This window comes from Urocampus carinirostris, chromosome 7 (genome assembly GCF_059441175.1).
Source record: "Urocampus carinirostris isolate Australia breed hairy pipefish chromosome 7, RoL_Ucar_1.0, whole genome shotgun sequence".
NCBI classification, from domain to species: domain Eukaryota; kingdom Metazoa; phylum Chordata; class Actinopteri; order Syngnathiformes; family Syngnathidae; genus Urocampus; species Urocampus carinirostris.
This window is the reverse complement of record NC_142355.1, coordinates 30,671,822-30,680,908: the sequence shown is the minus strand read 5'-3', so window position 1 is coordinate 30,680,908 and position 9,087 is coordinate 30,671,822. Positions and strand designations below refer to the sequence as shown.

The 9,087-nt window shown below is 41.5% G+C and overlaps 1 protein-coding gene across 2 annotated transcripts; it reads right to left on the bottom strand.

The window, feature by feature from the left end:
* Positions 1-656: 656 nt before the first annotated feature.
* Positions 657-6,156, bottom strand: nr2f2 (nuclear receptor subfamily 2, group F, member 2). 2 transcript variants are annotated; one of them, XM_088340550.1, is made up of 3 exons: positions 5,006-6,156; positions 4,260-4,805; positions 657-2,636 (listed from the first exon to the last, which is right to left on the bottom strand). In XM_088340550.1, the coding sequence occupies exons 1-3, from the start codon at positions 5,460-5,462 to the stop codon at positions 2,362-2,364; spliced, it is 1,278 nt and encodes a 425-aa protein (XP_088196676.1). In that variant the 5' UTR covers positions 5,463-6,156; the 3' UTR covers positions 657-2,361. The 2 variants fall into 2 exon arrangements, with proteins under 2 accessions (XP_088196676.1, XP_088196677.1); XM_088340551.1 differs by having other exon boundaries at positions 4,260-4,787; positions 5,006-6,154.
* Positions 6,157-9,087: the final 2,931 nt, after the last annotated feature.

Here is a 9,087-nt window from a genome sequence, read left to right as displayed (position 1 = left end):
TGAAGGAACATTACATTGTTCGACATTTAAAACATATTGGTAAAAATAGCAGTCATTTTTGCTGAGAGTGGGGGGACTTATTCTTATTGTACATTAAATTTTGAGTTCCATTTCGGTGCAAATAAGATAAAGAAGTGACATCAATTGCAAAAAAATCAGACTGTAAGTTATATTAAATTGCTATTAATTCATTTCTATTTTAAGAAGGACTATATTGATGTAAATTTTTGAGTCATTTTGCTGAGGAAGGATTTGATGTAGTAGTGTTATCTTATTGTACTACACTTTAAGTAACAATTTGGTGAATAAAAGTCAAAAAATTGAAATAGGTATTTTTCACGTTCAACGTCTGAAAGGAATCCAGATTTAAAGAAATATTTAATTGATATTTCTTAATTTTATTTGAGGAAAAATACAGTAGTTTGCAAACATCAGTCATTTTTTGCTTATATACTACTGTTATTGTACACTGAATATTTTTGCAGCACTTTAAGTTGCATTTCCATTTTTTTATTCCTTTTTAAAGGGGCAATGAACGCATCAAAACTTTCCTTGAAAAACCAACCCAACCATTCACAATCTAAAAAAAGTGACAGAGTGTAAATCCATTCCCACCTCCGAAAGAAACGAGAGGGAAAAAAAGCCATGAAAATCTCTGAAATTCATAAATTATAATTTAATACCAAGAACAAATTTACAGCAGAATGTTCGTTGTACAATAAGCTAACACAAAACAAACAAACGAACGAACAAACGAACGAGAATCAACTATTAGAAACTTCCACGCACGCACGCGCACACGCACGCACACCCTCACAGGTATCACTTGCAATGAGTTCTTAGAAAAAGAAAAGTATCTATACGTTATCAATACCCTGCAGTCATATATTTTTTTTAATATATTTATATAAAAAAAGGTGGGTTCATAATTACAATCATGTATCATTCTCTGGTCCGCACGTATGTGTGTGAGCGTGTTTTTAGTGTTATTTTCTTCACGTTTTTCGGGTTTTTGAAACTGTGGTTTCGAAACAATTGTCGACACACTCACACACATACAACAAAACACCCCTAAAAACTTGCTCACCCTGTTTCAAAGTCCTTTTCGAACTTTCCCTTTTTGTGTGTTTTTTTAAGTGTGTGTGTTTCTTTAAATACAAGGGCTCGTGTGTAGTGAACGCACAGATTATATCTATACACCCTCCATCATTCCAACCCTTAATTAAAAAAAGAAACCCCCCCAAAACATTTACATTTATATAGCAAAGAGGCTAAAATAGGATAGCGACCTGTGGCCATGCATTCACAGTCTAAATATACATGAAACAAAATGAAAAAGAAGAGGGGAGCATAAAATAAACTGAAATAAAACGTGGTTGTAATCATAATAATTAATAATAATAATATATGGTATGTACAGAACTCGTCAGTGCTACCGAGCCCGACACTCCGTTGGAAAGACGAGCGCATTTAATGGCAACCACAAAATTTGCTCCGGGCCAAGCGGAACTGCGAACAAAAAACAAATTCACGTCTATTTACAACAATACTGCCTTAATTCGGCGCGCTTACGATGCCCGTAAAGAGCGCGCATCGGGGGAGGGAAAGAGAAACAAAATAAAAACCACCCCCTTTTTTCACCAAGGTGGAGAAATGGCGTCATGCTTGTCAGGCACTTCAATCAAATTGAAGGGGAAGTGTTGAAGGTTACTTTTTATTTCACCCTCCCTCCCCTCCCTCTCCTTTTCTAAATTTTGTATTTGAATACTGCACTGATGACCTCCCCCAAGGAAACATTTGGGTTTTTAAGGCTGCCAATTGTCGTAGAAGGACAAACTCTTTCAAAATAAAATAAAGTAGAACGTAAGTGCGCTTGCAAGCATGAAGCTTAAAGACAACAACTCCTATTGCTGTGTGTATTTTTTATACAATATTCTCCACATTGATGGAAGAAAACAAAATAACACAAACACCTCACATATTAAACCGGTTTGGAACCAGAGAGAGAAAAAAAACTCATCAGGCAAAGTACAAAACACGCACGCACGCACACAGCTATACATTTGGACACAGGACACAAGTGATAAACAAAAAAAAATCCCTTCCTTTTTTTGAACATAAAATGCACTTAATACTTGAAATGTCCTTAACAGAAATCCTTTAAAAACACTTTTCAGTTCAGTTGGTGTCCTTGAAGGAGGGAGGGGGATTACTTGTGTGTGTGGGGGGGATTTTTCACAGTTTTTTTTGTTTAGTTTTGTCTGTCCTTCCAATATTCCTTCACAAGCGCGCGCACACACAAAAAAAAGCAGCTAAAATCAAAACCCCCTCCCTCATTTTATCTCCCCCTTCCTCACCCCCTTACTGAATGGACATGTAAGGCCAGTTAAAGCTGCTCCCCGACAGCAACATGTCCCTGATGAGCGTTTCAATGGGGGTTTTACCTACCAGGCGGACGAAAAACAACTGCTCGATGACGGACGAAGAGACGGTGCGCAGAGAGGGCAGGCGCAAAAGCAGCTTGCCGAAACGGGTCGGCTGGTTCGGGTACTGGCTGCGCACGTATTCCTCCAGGGCGCACTGGGACTTCTCTTGCAGACTCTCCACATGAGCCACGTCCGATAGGCCGCATGCATCTGAAGGGGAGGGGAACACGCGGGGAAATAAACAAATTCCATTTCAGGGTTATTTACATGCATGGTGTTTGTGCATTAGTGCAAGAAAAGGGGAGGGGTTGTGACCTTAAGAACCCTCCTGGCATCCTTAGTCATCAACACTGCATGAGTTTACTTTCACTTTAATAAAAACATCCATGTATTATTGCATTTTTTATCATTAAGGTTTCCGTGTTTATGCAACGATATGTACGTTCACATTTTTTTCTGTTATTAAGTTTTGTGTATAATGACATATATTAATGTGTTTAAATTATTAGAGGTGCAGGTGCAATTTTAGTGGGTCGAGAAAATAAATCTGAACTATATAGTCACTGTCATGTCAAAAAAGCGTATCCATAATTGTCTTGGTTTAACAATTTTTAACAATAAGATAATGATCTGAAATCTCATTTACAGCCTTAATGCAAAACTATAACTGCCACTGTGATTATCCACTAAGTTTTATACTCCATTAACATATGTTTTGTATTTTTTTCCTTATTTTGCCCATATTTGTCATATGTTTTTACTTCACTGCAAGAAGAAGTCCTCCATTTTTTATACTATTAAGTAATGACAATAAAGGACATTTATTATTTAATTAAAAAATAAAACATTCAGAAATCAACAAAAATTGAGATATTTTTTTTCACACGACAGCGACAATATGTGGAAATAAAAAGCGGAAGTGGCTAAGCCAGAAGCAAAAGATTTAACCCCTCCAAATATCGCCAGGGCGCCCTCTCTTGTTAGAGTGCATTTATTTTATTTTTGTACACTAATTGTAAATTAATAAACAAAAATTATATTGCACCTGCAAAACAAGATAGCATGCTATTTTTGAGCAATATGATATACGTAAAAATAAGTTCATCAATTAGAAAAATGCTATTTGTGTCAAGATAATGGTCATGCATCTTAAAAATTCATTTTTGTCAAATAAAATCAACAAATAGCATGTTGGCTTTGAAATGGTGCGTTTTTTGTTTTGCTATGTACGGTGCATTTTATTAGCCGCTGTTTTTAGAGTATATTGTATTTTAATTTACTGTATTTCCATGTTTACATGGATAACTAGGCGCACTTTGAGTATTACAATGTTTCACCACGTTGATATCAATTGAAATAAAGACTATTATATTTTATTCTACTTTATTCTATTCTATAAGGTACACTATAATTTCTGGGGAATTTTAAGGGTTTTATGTGCGCCTTATAGTCCAAAAATACAGTATATATTTATATATATATAACCAACATATATATGCTTTTTAACCAACAGAATCGGTTATGCCTTTTTTGATTGGGCGAATCTGCATATTAGCTTGTTGGCTAGCATTGCAATATTAACGACGACGTTATTCACGTGTGGTCGTCAACTAAAATGAGCATTTAAAATCCACCCCATGCACATAGACCCTCTCCACAATATTAGGCTTGTCTTTCTCTGTCTCCATCGTTTTGCAACCCCTTCCCCCCAGTCTGAGAGAGTCCCTATCCTCACCCCCACACTCCCACACATACACATCATTTGTATCTGTCAGGGAGACCCCGGGTGACAAACGGCGGGGCAGGGATGCACGAAAGCGGGCATGATCTCACCTGTGGTGAAGAGCACGATGGCCTTGAGGCAACTGTACTCAGCCGAATCGACGTGCAGCGCCTTGAGCTTCTCCACCTGCTCCTGGAAGATCCGGATGTGGTCCATGAAGGCCACCACGCGATCCGCCGACATGGGCGAGGCGTGCAGGCCGGCTGCAGCCAGCAAGGGCGCCACATGCAGCGGCATGGAGCATTGCGCCGCGTTGAGCACGAACAGCTCGCTCCACGTCAGCCGCAGAAGAGCCACCTGGTCGGTGATCTGCAGGTCCGGGAAGAAGGGGATATTCCGGGCCCACTCCACGGCGCTGAAGAGCATGCGCGCCGCCAGTTCGCAAATGTTCTCGATGCCCATGATGTTGTTGGGCTGCATGCATTGGCTGCCGTAGCGGGACGTCGGGTAGGGCTCCGCGCGGAGCAGAAGCGAGATATATCCCGAGAGGTACGAGTGGCAGTGGAGCGGATCCCCGTTGGTGAGCGCGAACTGGCCGTGGTGCGGCTGCGTGGGCGGCACTCGTCCCCTTTGCACGGCTGCAGTAAAAAGAGAGACTACAGATATTGAAGCCTGAATTCTGCACGGGAAAGGAAGAAAGGAACGAACGCGCGAGGGTAAACAATAGATCGCGTGGAGCTGTTAGCACACATTCGACGGTTGCGGGCATATTTTGATGCTTTGATATTAAAATCGGAAAACGCACACTCACACACACTCTCTCTCTCACACAAGAATAAACAAAAAGTCCCAATACCTTCCCGTCTCATGCCGACCTTGAGGCATTTTTTAAGCCGGCAATACTGGCACTGGTTGCGGTGGTGCTGGTCGATGGGGCAGTTCCGGTTGGCCCGGCATGTGTAGGTGAGATTCCGCCGCACACTTCGCTTAAAAAAGCTCTTGCAACCCTCGCAGGTAAACTGACCATAATGCTTGCCGCTCGATTTATCCCCGCACACCACACACTCGATATGCTGCGGTTGTTTATCGGCTTGCTGCCCTCCACCAGGCGCGGATTGTCCGCCTCCGTTGCCGCCGCCACCGCCGCCCTGCACCGGGTTCTGTTGTGCCGGGGGCGGCGCCACCTGCGCGGCCGTTAGCCCCAGTTGTCCCGGCTGCGCACTGAGCGCCAGCCCGCCTTGGGTCTGCGAGGAGAGGGTGCCCTGGGTGTCCGCCACGTCGTCCTGGGAGCCTCTCCACACTACCATTGCCATATCTGCCTTTCAGTCAACGGGGGGGAAACTTTTTGCACGGCCGTTTTGTCTCTTTTCGGACCCGGGAGGGGAGTGGAAGGGTTGACGGTGTCACCACAGCCGAGGCGCCGCGCTCGACGCTCGGCTCCCGGAATGAGGCGACTCGACGACGGTGGGGAGGGAAGAGGAAGAGGAGGAGGAGAAAACGACAACAGCGAGGCGGGGGCTGCTTCTCACCGAGGCAAGGGGGCTCTTACCGCCGGCCATCCAGCACCCCCGTCGGCGGGGGAATGTGCGCCGAGTGCCGGGGGATGAGAGCGAGCATGGACCGGCAACCCGGTCTTTTTTTTTTTTTTTTGGAGCGAGGAAGAAGAGGAGGAGGAGGGTAAGGAAAAAGGGAGGGGGGTGAGGATGGAGAAAACCGGTGCAAGCTCCGGAGCCTGGAAGAATTCTGCACGAGAAAAATTGGTAATAACAGGGGGGAAATCCGCTTCTCCTGTTAGGGGAATGTGAAGATTTCCGCTTCGTAGAATCCTCCTCGTTTTTCTTGATAAAATGTGTTGATTCTCGAATCAAAGTGTGGAAATATGTTTAAAAAAAGACGTTCGTGGAGCTTTTTTGGGGGGCTTAAGAGAAGCGCGGCTGGCAGAATGCTTTCTCTCTGATCAGCTCGCTGAGCTTCTCTATATAGTGAACTTTGACACGACTGCTGCAACTTAGCACACGTTGCCATGGTGACGCGCTGCCATATAAGGCAGGCGGGGCGAGACTGGGACCGCCTTCCTTGTTTCTGATTGGCTGTAGAGCCACGGCTGTGCCACTTGGTGTGGAGCCAAGACACGGCCGAGGTCGAGCAAGGGCCGCCAGGTCCTAAAGAGAGACGGGTTTCCCGGAAAGGAGGGTTGTGGAATCCAGAAGAGTAGTTTCTTTACCGAATCATACCTGCAAACTCTACAGTTTTACGCGTTAGAGTACCGCATTTCGCCCCTTAAAAAAGCCTAACTATTTTTCAAATACAAACAGCATTGAAAAAAATCTTTGATGAGACTAGCATTTTAGTCTACGACTGCTTTATTTTGAAGAGAGACTCAAGTCTTTGTGCATGAATAAGCCGCTCCAACGATTGCATTAGATTTCTTTTTTGGTAAAAGTTTGCCACTTCCAGTTTTAAAGTAACACATGTTTTTTTTTTAGAATTTTATTTAGGACATTGTGTTTTACACAAATAGAGAGCGGTAAAAATCGACCACTTCTTTATGTGAAAAGTTTAGCATGTATGCAGAAGAGTAGTTGGCTGTAGCCAATGTGGAAAATATGTTTGAATATAAGCATTGAACACATGTAACTCTTTATCAGTTTAAAATTGATAAAAAGGGAAATATACAAATTACATTTTACATTAAGGGTCATCAACCCTTTGGTTGCTGATTTACACTTTTTGTTACTAGGTAGCGCAAAGGGCTACCAGTTTGATATGCATTTCTAGAATGGCACCTTATCGTACTATAACTAGGTTGTTCTTATGTTATTACCAGATTGAAATTATTAGAAGTGTAACAAAGGCTCAGTGAACCACTCAAACACCATGCTAGGTAGAAATCAAATTTTCTGGAAAATCACAATGACCCAAGACTGGTGAGCTGTTTTCAGAACCTGGCGGGGCTACAAAAAGGGCCTTGCTTTACACATGATACATGGAAAAAATCAATAAGAGTAATTTCAGATAAATGCCTTTAAAGTAGTATTTAAATACACTGCACCCTATTTGTAAAAGACGAATACATACAATACGTATAAAAACACAATACCTCATATCTCATAGACAACACACACCATTTTCAATAACAATCAATTAAAATATGCATTGTGAATAATTGATTGATTTACTCTTATCCCCCCTGCTGATTCAATACAAAATTACTATAAATTCAAATTCAACAACTTTAATAAACAGTTGTAAAAACAGAAGAAAATACGGTACCAATTACAAAACGAATTAATACACACAATAAATCACATTGGGTTTTAATTTTCCCGTTTTCTATTTTGTGCAAAAACAGAAAAGTGAATATCTCTCACACGCACACACACACACAAATATGCATACATATAAAATGTTCAAATATTTTTTTATATGGCACACACAAACACGAACACAAACATATTTATATAAAAGCCCCCAACGATCGTGTACCAATGATTTTCTCACCGCAAGCCGAGATAAAAGAGATCTAACATATTCAATTAAAGCATATTTTATCTTAAGCAATTAGGAACAAATCCAAACGTGGGCAAATAATCAGATGCAAATGTATATTTTCTATATATATATTTATATTCAGCCCTGCATTGTTGCTAGTATAAAAAATCATAATCTAGTTCGATTATCAGAATTGGAAACTAATATAGATGATAACGCCCACCCTGTTCTAATTTTAGAGACGATTTTTGTACACAGTTTACGTGAGAATATGATTGCAAACAACCTTTCAGTTTTCTTTCTACCGTCGGGACCATTGTAGTTTAAAAATATATAATTTATGGGATTTCTTTTATTGGTTTTTAACAATTCAACAGCAGAAAGATAACAGGAGGCTTAAATGATCCAAACAAATCCACATAGTTCCCTGCTGTTCTCGTCAATAATGTTTTACCCAATAAAATTATTAAACGCCAGGCTATGACCTCATTCATGACCACAGGTTGTGACACTTGAACTCTTGAGTGTCTGTGTGTGCGCTTTATACAACACAGTGGATGGTGCATGCCTGCCCCCTAGCGTCGCAAAACATATTGCATCCTTGCACCGCCCGCCCCGCTTTCATTTGCGAGTTGCGCGCTCGAAGAAGCTCCACAAACTGCTTGCTTGCAGTCGCCTGAAAGCCTCAGACTCTAAACCCTCTCGGACTAACCCATTTTGAATTAAAAATAATCATTTTCCCTGGGTCAAAATCTAGATTTAGCGTGATTTAGTCGCTCTCGTTTGCAGAAAATTGGACACATCCGCGCTCCAGAGAAAGGTAAGTCTACTCTATTTACACACATAGTGCGTAACACCTGCGGGATTTATATCGCATTTTTTGCATGCATTTCCTTCACTTTTAGTTATGAATATGACCAAAATAATGAATGAAAATTGATGTTTTAGTGATTATGTTATTACGGCAGCACACCTACCAAATGCATACGCTGCTGACTCGTCCGTAGCAGGGTGCATCTTCTCTCCCCTTTCAAAAGGTTATTTTGTAGGTTTCTTCTCCCCACATGCGAATAAAAAACAGTTATTTTGGGACCAAAAATACAAGAAAGATGTCGTTTATTGCAAAACAGTCATGGCAGGGGTGCAAAAACTTCACACAAGAAAGTCATTGGTGCAAATGGCAGGAAGTCAATCAAGAATTAAGACGAAGTATAGCAAGAAAACATTCCCGCCGCCTTTTCTCTCTCAATGCAAAAAAAAAGCTTTGTGTGGGCTGGAGTGAGCAGAGATGGGAGGGGGAGTAAAGGGGGAGGAAGGGGGAGGGTGTGCGCAAAAGGGGGCACCTGTCTGTGTACAATTTTTATGTATAGAAAACGCATTTAAAGATCGTTTAGGCATGTGCAGAAGAGCGTAAATTGCGTCCTTTAATTGATTTACTGGAATGTA

What these genes read in the sequence shown, in the direction of transcription:
- nr2f2 (XM_088340550.1), bottom strand. Translation starts at nt 5,462, where the DNA reads ATGGCAATGGTAGTGTGGAGAGGCTCCCAGGACGACGTGGCGGACACC. An exon ending in GGTCGGCATGAGACGGGAAG is followed by an intron (nt 4,806 to 5,005) that starts GTATTGGGACTT and finishes CAATATCTGTAG; the next exon opens with TCTCTCTTTTTACTGCAGCC. An exon ending in CATCGTGCTCTTCACCACAG is followed by an intron (nt 2,637 to 4,259) that starts GTGAGATCATGC and finishes CCTCCCCTTCAG; the next exon opens with ATGCATGCGGCCTATCGGAC.